This window comes from Neolamprologus brichardi, chromosome 17 (genome assembly GCF_056152115.1).
Source record: "Neolamprologus brichardi isolate AB-2024 chromosome 17, ASM5615211v1, whole genome shotgun sequence".
In the NCBI taxonomy this organism is placed as follows: domain Eukaryota; kingdom Metazoa; phylum Chordata; class Actinopteri; order Cichliformes; family Cichlidae; genus Neolamprologus; species Neolamprologus brichardi.
The window spans coordinates 15,064,536-15,083,506 of record NC_142120.1 but is presented as its reverse complement, the minus strand read 5'-3'; the positions used below and the strand labels follow the sequence as shown (position 1 = coordinate 15,083,506).

The 18,971-nt window shown below is 41.2% G+C and overlaps 1 protein-coding gene across 9 annotated transcripts in view; it reads left to right on the top strand.

Annotated features, from left to right (window-relative positions):
• Positions 1-18,971, top strand: part of magi2a (membrane associated guanylate kinase, WW and PDZ domain containing 2a) — a 250,826-nt gene that overhangs the window by 68,026 nt on the left and 163,829 nt on the right. For 8 of the 9 annotated variants that reach the window (XM_087830424.1, XM_087830423.1, XM_087830422.1 and 5 more), the window contains exon 2: positions 10,109-10,225. In XM_087830424.1, coding sequence (XP_087686550.1) covers positions 10,109-10,225 — 117 coding nt within the window. Of the gene's footprint in view, positions 1-8,141; positions 8,541-10,108; positions 10,226-18,971 lie in introns of those variants that run through there. The other variant, XM_087830425.1, reaches the window with a different exon arrangement.

Genomic DNA, 18,971 nt, shown 5'->3' with positions numbered 1-18,971 from the left:
AGAGGCAGTGTGTGATCATGTGGGATGATGGTTGTAGTCTGACAGTTATTTTATTCCATGTCTATTTATTTATTTATTTAACCTCTGGCAGGTCGTGTTGTTTTACAATGACAGGGGTGTTGGCACATTTTCTTCCTTTCAGCAGTTTTCGTTCTATTTGTGATTTTAGTATTGATGGCAGCAAAAAAACTCTTACACTTTCAAATTGCGTTTTTTCTTTACTTTCGATTTCATTCATGTACTGCAATGACATTAAGGAATTATCTGCGTCCTTTAAAGGGTGAAGATACTGAATGGAAAGGATTCCTGTCGATAAAATTTAGCAGTTTTGGATATTTATTTTAAAAAATAAACATGTATCCACGGCGATATAAACTGGACAAAAAGAATATGTATGCACATTTCTGTTAATGTGCTGAATCTATCCAGAATTTTATTCTTCTGGCTCCAGGCCTTCCTTGCCAAGAGACAGATGCTGAGCATCAGGAACGCACACAAATGCTCACATATAAGTCAGCAGCTGGTGGGTTGAATGAATTTCCGTGGCAGTGGATGAGCTGAAGTTGGTCAGCATAAAGCAATGGAAGGTAGGCATGCTGTGTAATCACCTGTGGGACTTGGTGAAACTTTGGAGCCATATTTCAGGGTCTTGTCCTGTATTTTCAGAACATGAGTTTTGGTTTTTATGACATCTGTACAAAACATATACTCGACGGTCATATAATTATGTATATATATATATATATATATACACTGAAATTAATATATTAAGGGTTTGTTTCATATATTCAATATGTATAAAAATATATTTAGAAAAATTAGGGCCGAGTGCCCTCTGCTTTTTATTCATTTGTTATCGTACTCCATCTATACTTTATAGTAAATACTTTGTCTATGTATAAATCCTATTTTATGACCTCATAATTTGTATTAATGGTTGACTATGACAGTTTTACACCTCTTACACCCCTTAATTGATAAGATGTATGGTTAATTTTCTACATCATAAAAATGTCAGCAATATTAATTACTATACCACACTATAAATCTGTCATAACAGGCCATTGCTTCTGACCATATATGCTGACATTAATCATAAACAGGTATGTAATCTGGTAACCTGGTAATGATGAGTATGTAACTGTTTTAAGATTTGGACACAAATTGGAAAATAATTGGTGCCTAAAGTTTGAAACAACCAAGATTTAAAGAGACACTGTCACGGTCTGTGGAGACAGACCGTGCGGAGGTGTGTGTGGTGGACCCAGGTGCGAACACAGGTGAGGAGACGGGAGTGAACTTAAACTGAAAGCGAGCCTTCATTTGGGCTGATACAGAGGGGAGTAGACAAAACATAACAGGGACAGAGACCGCAACTAACCAGAAACCTAAACTGGAAAAACCCTAAAATGACTGGAACAAGGAATAACTATGATCACTGTGAACAGAATGGTGTGCAGATGCATGGAAACTGTGAACCAATGGCGTGATGAAACAGACATGAACATGACCTGCACGGAACCTCATCGTGCGGATGCGTGAAAAACAACATTAACCAAATGGCATATTCTTGACCAGTGGGAAGGTACACAGACTGAATGAAACACAGAGACTAAATACCCACAGGGATGATCAGGGGAAGTGGAAACACATGAACCTAATGACAGGACAGGGGCAGTGAAACTAAATACAATGAACAAAGAACACCAGACTCTTTCAAAATAAAACAGGAAACATGGAGACATAGACATGACACGAACTTGACAACAAGGACCACACGGACATGAAACATGACAGGTAGACAGTACAGGGGGAGATGACAGAAACAACTAAGAAACAAAGGACTAAACTGCAACCTAGAAATTAACTAGATGAGCTAAACTAGAACACAAATGAATACAAAAGATACATAAAAACTCAAACACTGGGTCACACGACCCAGTACCGTGACAGCCAGGAGCCGATACAGGAAAAGAAGGAAGCACCAGCAGTTCTTTTCTCAATATAAGAGGCATTGGTCACTTTCAGCCACTGACCTGCATGTGCTTAAGGGCTACCCTCTTTCGGTGCTTCTTGCTTTCCTCTTTGTTTTTGTTGAACCCGCACCTCTGTGGGCGTCCAATAAAAAAGGCTGAATTGAATCTCCTCTCCTCCAGCGATTTTGTATTTTGTTTTTAATATATATTTTGTCTTTAAAAAGGTTCTTAAAAGTCTGACTCTACATTTCTTTGGGCCAAAGATGTTTAACAATTACTTCAAATTTGTGACCCAACTTCAGCAGAATGCTTTATAAGAAAATTCCTGTGGGAATACTTTTGTTTCCCATTTCTGATGGTTGGTTTTCAGTCTTGGCAGACTATTTGTCCTCCCGTAAAATATCACTTATCTTTAAGTGTTACCATGTCTGACGCTGCTATCATGTTCCTTCCAATAACAGTTCCAAATCCCTGTTGGTTTAGAAAAAATGAGGCATCAGCGATAGGCTATAAAATAAAGAGTTAGTTAAAATCTAATCATCCACCACAATTTCTCTTTATGAAAATTTGTGACTCTATAATAACATTGCACAGCTTCAACCTTTGTTCATCTAATGGTGTTGAGAGGATTTTTTTTTTTCCTAGAGCAAAAAATTATGTACGGCAGCCTGGTATCACCAAAAAAGTGAAAATATGAATTCTGAAAACCCTCACTTGAGTTTCACTTTCCAAGGGCTTTTTTAACAGTCCCAGACTTAAATCCATCCAAAGCCTTCAAGACGATATGATATATAACACATTTTCGTCATTACGATAACGTATATCATTCATTCATTTTAATATTGAAAAGACAGCAGACTCCAAAGGCCTTTCAGCCACCTGTACAAAAAAGCCTGTGTAGAGTTTGTCTGTATAGTCATCGAATCAGACCTCCTCATATTAGATGAATGGCATTCATTAAATCATCTTAAGTAGAAACCTGTTTGAATGGAGCCACTCATTCGGCTCGAAGAAAGGAAACACGAAGGCTCATATTCCAGACGTGTACTTGCTTTCATTCATTTCCTTGACTCTCAAACATTGTTCATTATGTTATCTTTTGAAAGATGAATACAACTGTTTCATGGGACAACTGTTTGTTCCAATTCTGTATTAAATTAGGAGTAAATAACAGCAGCTGTTTGACTGATGGTTAAGAAGCTACGAATTGTAAAAACAATGCTTTGTTCCTTTTACCCTAAATCATATAAATTGAGGCATAAAGAGTAATGAGGGTTGTCAGATTTTTCTCATTTCATGTAAACCTATTTAGGTGATAGAAGCAAAAATGTCGTCCCAGAACTATTTAAATAATATTTTTGTGTGTATTTGCATGTAGCTCCATCTGAAAGCCAGTTGGCGTTTATGGATTCTAGCGATTCACCACAGAGTTGGCATCGTGCTTTCCTATTGAAGACTAATCAACGGAGCGCAGTGTGTGTCTGGTGAAACTGGCAAGGTTTTAAGCCCATCCTGATCATTTAATTAGTCTGATTATCCAAACAGCTGTCTGCTGGTGCTCTTTCTGACTTCAAGTCGCACACAAACACATGCGTGCACGCTGAGTGATGATTCTACATATGCGCCTGCTCACGGATGCCCTTGGAGCGCGTGTGATAAATAGTGTCATTGAAGCTGTGATGACAGCACTCCAAGCTGACTGACTGTCAGCATGAAATCTTCCATGCTGCACTGTTCTTGACAGTGCAAAAGGTCTGTGGGCAATTGTGGAAGATTTTGTTGAATTCTTAAATGATCAAAAAGGGCAAAAAAGTCTTGAAATGACAATAGGCTCTGCCAATAGACAATATATTGATCCTTATATGCCGGTTGTGTATTTAGCCCATCAAGATGACCATGTGAGGTGGTTTGTCTTTATTTTTACAAGCTTTAGTCACTCAGACGTTTCTGACCAAGGGGTTGTTTTAGAGGTGACGACATCTTTTCAATCACAAATGCAAATATTAGGTAATTGCCATCTCTGGAGCTGAAATATGAGGCCGGTGTGAAAGTGCCGGAAACTGTAGTTCCTTAAATGGCCACTTGAGGCTGTCTCTAAAAATGGACGTCCCATTTTATCAGCAAAGACGTTTTCCAACTCAGCCTAGATTAGAAGAAAAAAGAGCTCTTCTTTCTTGGGTTAAAACTGATCTTAAAAACAAGCGCTGCTTTGCTCTGAAGCAGGAGTAGCTTCGCTGAAGACGTGGTTCAAACGTCTCTTATGTTTATGTTTTAGCTGAGTAAGGAAATCAATTATTATTAAGAATTTGTCAACAACTTATTTCCAACTGCAAGCCAAGTGCAACCAACCATGAATAATTCATTGCAAGCCTAGTTTAAATTGTTGAAGGCAAATGAACTGAAAGGGCATGTGCCATATGCCATGCATTTAAAAACGGACATCTTTTTAGAGCAGACTGCTGTTCTTGAGAGCTTTTCCTCCACCTTAATATCTTGCAGTGGTAGCCAGAACTCCTCTGTGAGCTTGACTGGTTTGTGCCTATGTATGAGGCGGTTAACTCTTATAACACCTTGATCCCCTGGAGGAACCAGCTGCTCTCTTGTTTTTTGACTCTCCACAGGCTGTTCGCTCTTTCTCTCTCTCCCAGCCTCCCAGGGGATTTACATGACACCTGCTGAGCTTAAACAGGGAATTGTCTTCTTCTGCAGAGCAACAACAATTTTCCTTCATCCATCTGTTTTAGAAACCGTAATAAAAAAAATCTGATTTTGGCTCTAAACACACCAGAAGTGCTCCCTCAACTGCACGGAGGAGTCTTTTCATTTTGCATCGTGCTAAGATGCTTTTTCATGTCTTGCGTGCATGGAGCCATTTGCTCAAGGTGAAAGTGGAAGCAATAACGGCCTAATAGACGTGAATGCTTGATTCATGTTAAGCTGATAATGCATCAGTGAGTGGATTTTCCTCGGGTACTGTCAATTTGCAGTCATTTCTTTGTACTTCCTCCAGCCCTCTTGTTTTTACGCTCGCTCTGTCATTCACCTTTCCCTGTTGGCAGCTTTGTGATGTTATGAGGGCATCTCTGTCAGGAACCACCTTAACAGGAAAAAAACAACAACTTTGCATCACATTAAAAGAACTCCTTCATCCTTATACACCTCATTGACTATAGAGTTGCTGCTTGATTTGCACCCTTATGCACTCTTGCCTGCCCACATACTCACACAACCTATTTTTGGATCTGTGGCCACATATTGGGATGTATTGAGTCGAGACTGTGGTGGTGGTTGCTCTAACTGATTCTTGTTGTTTATGGAAATTTTTGGCCATTCTTCCAGAAGTAGATTTGTGAGATCAGTTTCCGCTGTAATTCACCCCAAAGGTGTTCTATAGAGATTGACAGACCACGTGACTTTCGCGCATTGCATGCCGGTAACTCGTGGCAAAACAATCCAAGTACCGCATCAAATGCAAGCATTTGCAGCACGGTTCCAATACCTTCTTGCTTTTTCTTTGCCCCCCAAAAAAGTTATGTACAAAACGAAGGAGAACAATGCCGGTCCGTACAAAGACAGACTTGATGAAAAGGCAAAGAAAAGATACGAGGAAAAAATCAAAGGAGTGAAAGGGTTATACCCTAACACAGAGTGGACAAAATACGTTAGCGTGCTGCCCAACTTTCACCACGCTCATATTTATAATTATACGGTTCTTGGAGTGAGTGCATACACTCATGAAGTTTAGTAACTTCAGGTCACTGCAACAAGCCCAGGAACAGTTTGCCGACGGATGGGTACAGGACCATGAAATGCACCGTGTAGAACGAAAGACCATCGTAGGTATCATAAGTTTACCAGTCTCACAAATCGTCTTCATAATTACACATTCGTTAACCGTTTATTAATAAGACCTTTGAGCTCAACGGTAATTAATTAGTAGTGGAAATAATTTCTGGTTCGCATTACAGAAATGTAGCAGTGACAATAATATTGTATGCTGTAATCGTACTGGGCAATTAGTGATAGCATAGCGCCACAATTTCTGTTCAGCACCAGACTTGCTTGTAACCTATATCACCAATTATGTTATGAAAAATGACGTATTAACTACTACAAAACACTGACCTTTGTGGAAATGCTTGGAGCAGACTAACCTGTGAGCTGGAGTGTTCTGGGACGTTATATTTGGTCTTTGAATGGCTGCAATCCAGGCCATCTGTCGCCTCTTTTTACTTCAGAAACATGGCTCGAATAATTTCTCTTCAACGACGTAATCCGATAAAAAAACGATCTCTTTACCCGTCGGCTTCCCGTGGCTGTCATGCGACCGGCTATTGCAGTTAATAATACAACAGCTTCTTGACAGTTTTTTGTGTTTCTTTTTATCGCTGTGTAACTGATTTCAATTGAAAGCCTGCGTGCGCTAGTACCTCTTGCCACGAGTTCCCAGAATTCTTTGCGGTTTTACCCTTGAATGACGTCACATTTTCAATCTCTATTGGGTTAAGGGTCAGGACTCTGTACAGGCCAGTCATGTTCTTCTACACCAAACCTGCTCATCCATGTCTTTATGGACCTTGCTTTGTGCACTAGTGGGCAACTTGCAACTCGTGAAAAAGTGGCCTACCATTTCCTAGCTGAGTGCCTTTTGTTCCCCTGTCGCTTCCACTTAGCTACCACTAACACTTGACTGTGTAATATTGACTAGTGAGGCAATGTCACGACTAGAGTTGTTGCGCAGGTGGCATCCTATCATGCCACAACGCTGGAATTCACTGAGCTCCTAAGAGCGACCCATTCTTTCACAAATGGATGTAGAAGGAGTCTGCATGCCTACAGTAGGTGCTTGATTTCATACACCTGTGGCCATGCATGCGATTGGAACACTTGAAGTCAATGATTTGGATGAGTAATTGAATACTTGGTAATATAATGTATAATAAAAACCATTCCACTTCACGAGTAATGGAATGAGACTGATTTCTTTAGGGACAATAGCTAAACTGTATGAATATAAACTAGTACACATCTTCCCGTGTAAATCAAAACACCTAGTTTACGTGCTGCTGTATTTTATGTAATTTTCTCCCTGCTTTGCTGTCTACGCTCTCAAATAGAAGTTAAATATCTCAAAAACCATTACCTGGGTTGTCTTCCCTTCAAGGTAGTATCCTTAGACAGTGCTGCTTCCAGTATTGCTGCCATTGCAAGTGTTTGATCTCCGCTGTATCACAACAGTGACCCTTCAACTTGAATTTCAGTTTGGTGAAGAGGATGAAGTCACAGGGAGTCAAATCTGGCAAGCTCCAAATAGCTCCTACATTTTTTATTGCCCTGTGCGCTGCAAGGTAATGGCACGATGGCACGCACAACCGTTTAGGTGATTTGAGACCAGTGTCTTACCTCCAACGCTTCAGGAAATTGCAGTAGAACTCTGCCCTGACAGTCTGATCCTGAAAGATGAATTCACAGTACACGTCCTTGTGAATGTGGAAAAGGGAAAAAAAAAAACAAGCTCACTCCTGGTCATGCTCCTGAACTCATGCGGCGTCTTCTTTCATTGAAAACTGCTGTTTAGTCTCTGGTTCATAACTAGACATCCAGCTCTGCTTCAAGAAACGCATGCAAAAAGATGCATTTCTTATTGCTGATAAACCATTAAAAAAACCAAACCCTTTTTTACATTGTGGGCAGTTTTAGAAAATGGAATATTACACATATGGGATTTTATATCAGTGTCAACATCAGTGTGCTGTAAAGCTTTACAAAGATTCAATTTGAAACAGAGAATAAATGTCATTGCCAAGATGGCACATATGACGTGACCAGAAATGAACAAATTGCTATGGGTTTCTAAACACAGAGTAAACAAACAGCAAATTAATTAGTAGGAATACTGTTCTGTGGGAGTGAGACAGCACTGCGTTTGGCTGAAGCATATTATTTAGTTTCGCCACATGGTTTCTGATGGTGGAAGATGGTCATTTCCAAGCCATCTGGATGCTATAAGCCAAGGAAGACGATGTGGCAGAGATTTGCTTTTAATCACTAATAGGCATATAAAAACCTATGTAGTGCACTGTACAGCAGATGGGGGGCGTTGCAGGACCTGTGAATCTGAAGGGAAAACCAGGGATTTCATTGTGATCGGTCCCCACAGCCAAAGCTGTGCTCCAACAGTCGCTCTCCCTCACTCGCAGCATCACACACTTCCCTTCCCCTCCGCTTTGCCACCGTCTCTCACACACACACACACTCTCTCTCTTTGCTTCAGTGTTTCTCAACCACTCATTCTGCTGCGCTCGCCCGTGTCATCTCTCCTCTGTGGAGTGCAGAGAGAGGTGTTTCAGCTCGCGGGCTGACTGGCAGTTGCTGGACTGGGCAAACAGAGACAGAGTTGAGGACCTGAGGGACAGGACAGTACTGTTTGAGGGGGGGGATTCCATCGGGAGAGATACAGCGCAAGATTACCTCCAGTGGAGATTATTTCCATCACAAAACCTGTGGAAAGAGGACTGTGACTCGCTCTGTGTAGTGGATGCACAACCGCTGCCTGTGGAAGAGGTGCCATTCACTGTTTTAATTTTTGTGCTTTTGTGTGTATGTGTGTGTGTATGTGTCACCTTTTCAGTATGCAGATTCACCGGCTTGCCTTCTTTTCTTATGCAAATGTAAATTGGCTGGTTGTACTGCTCTACACCTTTGACAGAGACTCAGATGGAGCCAGTCTCTGTATTTCAGGTTTGCATGATTATAATGCAACGCTGCGTGAAATAGTTTGGGATTTATGCATCTTGCTGTATTTGTGTGTGTGTGTGTTTGTATTTGTGTGTGCGTGTGTGTGTGTAGTTCAAGAACACAGAAGTGAAGAACCAGAATGTGCTGAATAATTGATCCCCAGTATGACAGAAAACTTCCAAACTGGGTTATTCTTGAATTAATGTGCCACTCATTATATTTGCTGCTATTTCACCCACCTTCCCTCTGAGCTCGTTTACAGTCGATTGTGTGGATACCCCCGTCTCTACATGTGTGCACTGGTGATATGCATGCTCTCCAACATATCATGCGTGGATGTCGTTGCCTCGGGAGCACACGGGGGGAAAGAAGGGGGCAGCTAAGTGGTATGTGGCCCTGTGCCAAGTTGCTGCTTCAAACTGGATGTTGAAGGTTAGTCAAATCCACTCGGTCTGCTTCTTTGCTTCTATGCAGAGGAGTAACAAACATGACAAGTATGTTGGCTAAAGCGACACCGTGAGGAATCCCTTAAGTAACATCAGCCGACCATTCCCCCTCCTCTACTTAGCCGTCCTGTCTTGCCTCCATTTCAAATGTGATTATACGAGTGTGTGGCAGAGTAGATAGATGGAGAATTTGTTGCAGAAGGAGGAGGTGGAGGTAAAGCTTGTTTTAGTTTGCTACTTTCCACCCCCCACCCCTGCCACGGGATTTGCCTTTGCCTTCCTTCCCGCTTATCCCATACCTCCATTTGTCTGTGGTCCCTTGATCACTTTTTAACCCCCTCAGTCCTGCTGAGCCAGCAGGATTCACTGGTTTTAAATTGAAGTCCATTTACAGAGCTGGGATTGCTAGAGAGACACAGAGAAAAGAAAAGAAGGGGGAGGTAACCCAGGTGAGGGCAAATAAGAGGGAGTAAAAACAGCCCCTCGGGGAGTTGGTGGCTGATTTATGTGTAGACATATCTCCACACGTGTTTGGCCACAGCTCCAATTAATACCTCCGCCAATCCGTGGCCGCGCTTGACAAATGCTGGATCTGTGAGTGCCGAGTGTGTTCATTAGTGTTTGGATTGTAGGATTTTCAGCGAATTTAAATTGTTTACTGTGGTCTCGGGAGATTCTGGGTCATTTGATGCTGCAGTGTTTGGATCTTCCTCTGCTTGTTGTTGAGGTTTGCACGAAAAGAAAAAAAAAACGTGTGAGGCAAGCAATTTTCCTTGCCTGGATAATTCACAAACACATCCAGCTGTCCCCATTTCTGATCAAAGGCTGATTAGGCTCTTTCCTTTTATAACTTGACTGGAACAAATTTTGGTATCAGTCTTAGAGCAGTTGCATTTATTTGAATTTGGTGCTTTCGATGATTGATTATTGACCTTTGTGTTCCCCCAGGGGGCGTGATAGACAAAGACCTGCGCCACTACCTCAACCTGCGTTTCCAGAAAGGCTCAGTGGACCACGAGCTGCAGCAGATCATCCGGGACAACCTCTACCTCCGTACTGTCCCCTGTGAGTTACCTTGTGCTCACCTGACCTCCCTTTGTCCATCCTTGTTCCCTTCACTCACTTCCTTGAGTGAGACACTTACATTCAGTGCTTTGCCAAGGGTAGATCATCAATAAAGCCAAGTGTGCAATTTCAAAGGGGGCAGTAAAAGCTCCAGGTTCGCTCTGTGACAGTTTGAATGTGGTAAGTTGCCAAAAAACAAGACAGAAATGAGTGTTTGGCTCACATCTGCAGTTCTCTTTTGGCCACATTGGACCTTGCCTGACATAGGATGACCATAGATCCACCTTGTCAGTTCAGCTGTGTAACAGAGCTGTAAGTAGGCCTAATGTCTGCATGTGGATCTCCAGTGTCCCACACTGTTCAATAGCATCTTTCATTGCCCTCTACATGGTGTTTACCCACTTTTTGTGACGAGGTTTCAGACCACAGTGATGTCACTGATGACATCAAGGTTAAGCATGTCCTGTAAATTAATTAAAGAGAGAAAAAAATCAGATGACAAGCAGACTAGTCTCACAATATCAAAATATTCAAAACTTGAGCCCAGGATGACGTATGTAAGAGCAATTTAAAGCCAATAATCACATTGTTCAGTGATCAAATCACATTGTAAATTTTGTTGAAAATTGTGACATATTGCATAATGTGTGCATAATATTGCAAACTTATGACGTCAGGTTGGTTTCCAAGTGTTGCTGAACTTAGCACCACTAGCACCAACGGCATTCTTTTCCTAATTCCTTTTTTCTTTTTCTTTTGATTGTCCACACACCTCATCAAACCATGTTTACATGTTGCTCTCCTTCAGAGGTGTATGCCAGGTTATTTGTCAGTTGTTGTAGATTAACAAAATATGAGACTACATCCACATGTACAAACACGGGGGGTTTTTTTAAGATGGAGATTTTCACATAAAGACACTAAGAGCACTGTCAAGAGCAACATGTGGTGATATAACCCTAACTGTATGAATTGTTAGCCAATCTGAAGGCTGGAGGTGATAGCAATGTGCACAATTTAACATTAAAAAAAGGAGATAAAGGTGCACACCTTTGACTTTGCAAGACAAAAATTCCTTTTCCTCATCGAAACACAGAAGTATTTTTTCAAAAGCTTTGATTTTAGTGGCCCGAAACACCATGAAAGACCAGAGCACATAGAAAAGCTCACTTTACCAAAATACCTGTGCGTGTGTGTACATATGGATTGAATACTTTGTTTAGCTTGCTAACAGTTCTGTTGTCAACTAGAGACAGCAGCAATGTTTACCCTTCAAGTGGAGTGAGTGGAGCCATTTATATGCCTAATCCCTAAACTTTTTTGTATAAAACTCACTGAAAGCCACAACAACCAATTATATAATAACAACAGGTTTGCCTTCTCTCACTTTGCGTTAATGATTCAAAATGCTTTCACATCTTTGGCAGCTGTGCAGTCTGTTGTGTTTTTTTCAAAAACTCAAGAGCAATGGACTGAATAGATCTAATGCTGAGGTCAAGTTCAACATATTACCACATTTTCAGGCAATTTTATACATACCCGCTGACAGAGAGCAAGCCTGAGGGCAGGCAGTACTCTTGCAGGTGGTTGGTTTCTGGAGCTGCAGAAAATGTAACAAACTAATAGGTTGTTGTGTATAGTCCGCCGCGTACGTTGTCTAGTGCTTGAATGCAGCAGAACTCATACACATGCAGAGAGGGTGGGAGGAACAGGGGGCCAACAGGGGCATCCTGACAGGTCGATCCAGCTTCTTGCTTCGCGTGAACTGTTTCCCCTCTGAGTATTTTTCAAGCGCGGTATGTGCTGAATATACTGAAGTTTCCTTCTGATGTGAGTACGTGATGTGATATTTTCTTTCCCTGTTTGCCATGTCCCTTTGCTTTCAGCCCCAAATCCCCCAAATATCTATCTGTGCGGTGATCGATTGAGCTGCTGGAGTGTTAGTTTAGCTGGAATCAGCCTTGTCTGGAAGTTCGACTCTTTAAAATCAAATGTTGACTGCAGCTCTGTCTCTAATTAGCTGCATTAACTGCCTCACAAGAACACAGAGCTGCAACCAAGTGCTCTGTAGACAATCAAAGATAAGATTTGGAGGGCTTTAAGCTATTGATACTTGGTGTTCTTGGTTCAGGATAGCTTTTTAAACTGAATGCTTATCTAAGTCTTAAATATTGTATGCTGGAAGACATTTTCTTTTATCAGGTTATTGCACAATGTTATATGTGCTAGGGCTAAGAAAACACAATATTTAGTAAGTATTATTCTGATTCCTGTTTTCTTTTTGTTTCCTGGATGTTCAGCTGTCCATTAAAGGACTGTGATATTAAAGGATGTTTGTCTGTAAACTCTTATCTGTGCACAATGTTTGTTAGCCTAGCTGTGCATTTAGACCCAGCTGTCTAGTGGCTAACTCCCCCCTGAATCCCCTAATGGAGGTGCATTCTTCAAGCCTAGGTGCAGGCAAATATCACTGGAACCACTTTTATGTCTCCCTGACTGCACAGAATGCAGCAGGAGAAACAAAAAGAGACCTATTTATATTACAATACAAGCATCATTTTCTCTGATAACCACTCATAGAGCCACTGCCAGTGAGGCAGTGAAGATAGAGAAGAGGTGAACAGTAAAGGCTGAGAACAAATGGAGGAACAAATGGAGGGAAAGAAATACAAAAAGGAACGGGGGAAAGGGGATGAAGCTTGATGATAGGGACACGGGCTATATACACATAACCACATAGGGAAATTGACTACATATACAGGGCGAGGGAGAGAGAGGGTGGCAAAGAGAGGTTAACTGGTGCATTAATGAAGGTTTAACAATGGGCTTTAGTGCTGCTGACAGGAAGAGGGCTTAGTCATGACTGAACTAGGCTTTTTATATCTGGATGCATAGATGTGTTCTTTTTTTAGATATGGAAAACATATGTTATTGAGAAGAAACAATGCACTATGACTGCGAAGCAATCAACATGGACAAGACACATCGGGAGTTGGTCTTCAACTGGAGTGTATTTCAACCAGATTGATTTGTACTTTATTTTCTTATGAGAAAAATCCTTCCAACAGTCTCAAATGTCCTGTGTACGCATCTGTTTTCAAAAAAAATTGGGATGCTGTGTGAAATGGATTAGCTAAGAATAACCTAGCTAATAACATAGTTGCAAAGACTTTAGTGATATTGTCTCATGCAGTCATATCATTAAACAATTCGTGAAGCCAAAGAAATCTGTAGGCAGAAGATAAGGCTGAAAACCAATACTGAAAGCCTCTCAGGTGGCACTGCATTAGAAAATCACTGCATGGGCCGAGGAACAGTTCTGAAAACTCAGTTTGTCTCAAATGTATCCTAAGTCTCTACCAAGGAAAAAAACATATGCTGTATAATATAAACTAGATCCAGAAACACTATGCCACCTTCTCTGGCCAGAGAGAGGACGACTGGAAAACTGTCATGTGGTCTGATGATTGAACGTTGTCTTCCAATCCTCCAAGTCCAGAGTGGCTTTAGTAGTAGGTTGTAACTTGCACATCTGTGAAGGCACCGTTAATACTCAGTGATATCTACAAGTTTTAGAGCAACATGTGCTGCCATTCAGACAATATTTTAAGGTTAAGCGATGCAAGATTATTTTATTGGAAAAAAACAACAACAACAAGTGTCCCTTTGCGACTAAGCACCTGAAATCTTATCCATGGTAAAGAATGGGAAGACATTTCCCCTTCAAACAAGTTATTTCAGATTCCAAATAGCAGAAAGTTTAAAGTGAAGAGATGAATCAGGCATAAATGAGCTTATTTTTCTAAAGACTAAATTTCTCTTTTATGTTTTTATACTGGCACCGTTTAGTTGCTTAGCGGTGTACTGGTTAATACAAACCCAGCCTCGGCACGTCACAAGCTAGTGTACTCCCAGTGCCTGTCCAAAGCCCAGAAAAATGAGAGGATCCTAAATCAAACAAGCAGATCCGTTCATTTTGGCAACTCCTATGGAATAACAGAGCATACTTTGTGCTTGTACTATTTCTAGTAAATAATGGGATTAAAAGACAAGCAAATCATTGGTTTGTGTTTTTATTCATATTTACATACTGTGCAAACCTTTTTTTTAAGGATACTGATAATATGCCAGGTTAAAACTGAGCATTTGACTTAAATGAGCTAATTGTGGACAAACCACTGGGAGATAGTAAAGCCCCCTCTCTCAAACTGATAAAAAAAAAAAAGAGTTGCACTGAAGACTCCCAAGATGTGTGATGAATCTAAAGGAGGTTGAGGGGTGAGAGAGTAAAGGCATGATGTGAAGTAGTTCATCATCACAATTCACACGTAACCCTTGAGTGGTAAAGAAAGGACATTTTTCGTGGGGATGGAGGCTGACGGGCAGACAGTAGGAGACTTACTGCCATTCACACCAATCGTGAGGCTTGGATGGAGTCAGCGAGGGCAGCTAAGGCTGTGCCAGCTCTTAGACAAATTGCCTGGTTGAAATCCAAGGTCAGAGCGTTAATAGCCTGAGCCCATGTGAAATCAGGCCCATCTTCTGGTAATCCATATAGATTTGATGGGAGGGATAGAAAGTGGAGTGAAGCAAGGTGTGTGCAGACTAGTCATGAGACCTAAGTGTGCTGTATTGGCTGAATTATTTAGGTAAGACTGAATTGAAAGAACACAACAATGGAGTAAATATATATTTTTAAACAACAGAGTGACTCCTGACTGTGCTTTCATTTAATAACTGAGCTGAGCAGAAAGTTATTTGAAAGATGCTATAAATATTTGAACTAATTTACAAGTGTTTAGATATTTAGAGTAAATAACTTGAAGGTCAACTGAAAGATTAAAAAAATACAAATGTAACTCTTGTTTCCCCATCGAATACCAAATCAAATATAAATATGCACAGTGCCTCAGTTACAGGGAAACAAAAATGTGTTAAAAATATCAAGGTCATCAGGATAATATGACTCATTTCCCAGACGCCACTGAGTCTTTCATGTACTCATTATATTTGTTCTTCTCTTGTTTTTCCTTGCCTGGCTGATTTTTCTCTTTTACTTTACTTTCTTCATACAAGAACACTTGCAAGCACTCCTTTTTATCTCAGTGGACACAATAAAGCACTTAGTTATGTGGTGTCATTGATGGTCTCTGAATAATAGAGCTGATGATCAGGAGGCCATCTGGAGGTAGAAAAGGGAGGAGATGCTCAGTTTGTCACTTCCTTTCAACTTCTTAGAAATGTAAGTAACATGTCCTCTTAGAACAAGATCTAGAGTGTCTATTTGTAACAAAATGTTGGTTTAAGCCATCTATACAAAAGCTTAAAATGCCAGAAATGATCCAATAATCCACAAGAAAAAAAAAAAGACAAAGATCAAAATAGAGTCTGAGTAATATAATTTAATTTATCTGTTCTGTTTCCATTAATGTTAATAATCTTCCACTTTCCTTTTTTTGTTTTAAATTACTAGGCTTTGTAGGGTCCCAGCCCAGAGTCAGGAGCCAGTGGAGCAGACTATTAGTGTTTAATAGTAGGCTATTACTGAATTAGTTATAGAAATAGAAAATTTGGTCCTTATAATGGAATAGACCATGATCTGTTTTGAAACCTCCTGTGGGCCCACCTGCCACAGGATGAGCCACTGGGGTTCATATGGTTTGAGGTGTTCCAGTCATTTGCTGTCTTAAGTGAGAACTGGTGGGCAGGGATTGGTATACTTGTATTCCTCTGGTTTTAATGCTTGTGCGATACCTAATGCCACGCTGGGACTTAAACACATACATATAGGATGCCTCTTTGGTGTCTCTTGAGTGAGGTGTTTCCTGTGTCCTAGACATTGTATTGATGGATGGATGGATGGAAGCTGAGCATATCTGCCTCACCATTTTTTTTAAACCTGGACATGACAAGGTTGATCTGACTACGAAAGATACTGCACTCTCACATAATGGAGACTTATCCTTGGCCTGGTAGCCATGCCAGAAGACATACCATCCTTCATTATATGTATTATTTCCCACCACTTTGAACATAAATAGGCAAAATAAACATCATGTTGTATTAAAAAAGACTTTATGAGGAAAAAATGTATAATCATGAAGTGCAATGGGTAGGTAATTTCCTCCGTCCGTATGGTCGGACTTCTTTTTTACAGTTTGTTGTGGTGACTATCGCACAGTTCAAAGCAGTGATGGCCTATAGCACTCACGGAAGTGTTAAATTGTATTAAACATTTTAAATCAGCATGATTTAAACACATTACCTGTTAGGTAAGAATGTCGTAAGCTGCAAATGGTGACATTGTGACAACATTGCTCTATGATCGCAAAATAACCCAACCACAGACTTGGTGTACTGGTTTGTTACAGTAATGTTTGAAACACTGAGCAGACGTCACCGGAGACCAACACAAGACGCTACCGCTAAGCTGCAACACCAAAAGTTTGTTGTAAATGGGAATGACCCGTAAATACAATAGCTGCCATTAAATAGCATTTGCAGCATTATCCACAATTCAAACTAAGGGACATGTGTATACCTGTAAGCACGAAATCTATGTTAATATCCCAGCTGCTGGACAATTTTTTCCTTGTTACAGAAGCTATTGCCCAATTAAAGAACCCCACACTGTGATCCTTTTGGGAACCCTGCCTTCACTGCTAACAGCTTGGCTACCTTGCAAAGAATGCGACAAGCAATTTGATAGCAGAGGTGGGCCTCTTGAAGAAAGAGCGTTTCAGCAAACATCCGCTAATGGAGACGTAAAGTTTATGAACGGTGTGATTGGATACTCCCGCATGTGTTTTTAATGCGCACAAGTTGCCTCTTATGAGTCTTTGCATTAATGTATGAATGTGTTTGTTTTCTTTGGCCTTTACATGCATGTGCAAACAACATATGCTTAAATAGCAGGAAGTAGAGATTGATACTGTGAGTTAATGGGGAGTTTGACGCCTACAGGGACACTGACTTTGCGTTAATGGCCGGGGCAGCCGTGCACAATATGGATGGTGTTTACTAATGAGAGAGAGAGACATACTCGACGTCCATCTGCCTATCCACAGTTGTCAGTTGGATCATTCTGAAGTCTTGCAGCATAGCAGGAAATATGACTTTCTCTCCGGCTTTCCTTTCCTTTCCTGCTGCTCTGCTGCTCCGTCTTTATCTTTACTTCGTCCCCTCATTATTTTCTCCCTGAGTCCTGTTGTTGTCTTGTTTTGTTTTGATTTGGATTTTTTGCTGTGCGTCAGTGTGTGCATTTCATTACAAAGAAGATTTGCAAGTCCAGTATTTAACTTGTAAGATCACACAGGTATCTGTGATTGGCCCTGCTTTTTTTTTTTTGCAGCCTGTCACATGTCTGCGTTTCTGGTTAATAGCCTGATGTCTGATAGATGTCGGCAATAATCAGGATAATAAGAACCGTCTAACAACTCCCCAGTGTCCCGCCATTCAATATTTAGCATCTCTGTGAGAAACCCAATAAACCGTAGAAGTGTGAGCCTGAATGAGGAGCTCAGAGAGGCCTTGCTTACTCTGGAGCTCTGAGATGAGGCCTGGTGTGGAGATGAATGAAGAGCAGTTTGTGTGTTTCTTAAATTTTATTTAATTTATTTATTTTATCCTGGTCATGAAAAACAGGAAAACGTGCTGCTCATGAGCTTGTTTGCTTGCTTGCATATTATTTTGTCAGTCTTTGTGAAGAAGTTTAAGCAGATCAGACAAATACCTCTAGTCAAAAGCTCACTTTCTTTCATCCATCCATTTACTCCGCTCTCCCTCTCCTCACTTACTCATTGACTCACTGGAGGCAGGGCCGGGTTTCCATGGCAACCGTTTCCACTCCCCATCTGCGTCAGAGGCTCAACTCTTCTTAAAACCTCAGCCCCCTTTCTTTTCCCTTCCTCCCTGTGCCCTTCCTGTCCCACTCCCCTCTACTTCATCCCACTTTCTCCAAGCGAAGACTGTAGGTCAGAAAACCCTGGCAACTCGGGGTCAGCACCAAGTACACTGCTTGCTGGAAATAGGATTTCAAAGTGTAAAATTGAGTGTATAATCCATATGTTAGAGAGGTGTGCGCATTTTCATCTGTGGGCTGAGGGTGAGGGAGTGTGGGAGGGGGTTGACTGACAGGGCAGGACACAGATGTGGATGTGCCGGGTGGCAAGCGTGACGCGGCACTCTCTGTTCGCTGGCAGATGCGGCTTTTAGACGCAAAGGGGAAAAGGTGTGAGATTTGCTCTCTAATTGGCCTTCATCACATAAACCTCCTCAACATCACCACGCCTCATCATCAAGCTCCTGCTGTCTCCTACCCTTGGAAGTGAAGAAACGGTGTCAGATAGACAGATCCATCAGGTGTGCCGCCTGCGGTCACCTCACCATGATGCTGTAATGAGAGCTTCCTCAGTTGTCTTTGGTATAATGATCTGGTGTCTTTGGGGGAATGACGAAGACCTTGATCCTTCTCAGGAGGTTTCACAAAAAAGTATTTACACATTTTTCTTATTCCAAAGCATGAATTATTTTAAATGGGAGCGAAAGCATTAACAGAACGGCGGCACAATCTTAATGGGGCATATTTCCACTGCAGCACATCGCTCCCATGACAGCCTGCTGGAAGCTCCTGGATTATGATTGAAAATGACTGCTTCTTTAAGTTGGACACTGGAGATAATAGAAACTGTTGGGTAAGAGAGTAAAACCTCAACTCGCATAATTGTGTCCACAAGGAGTAGTCTAA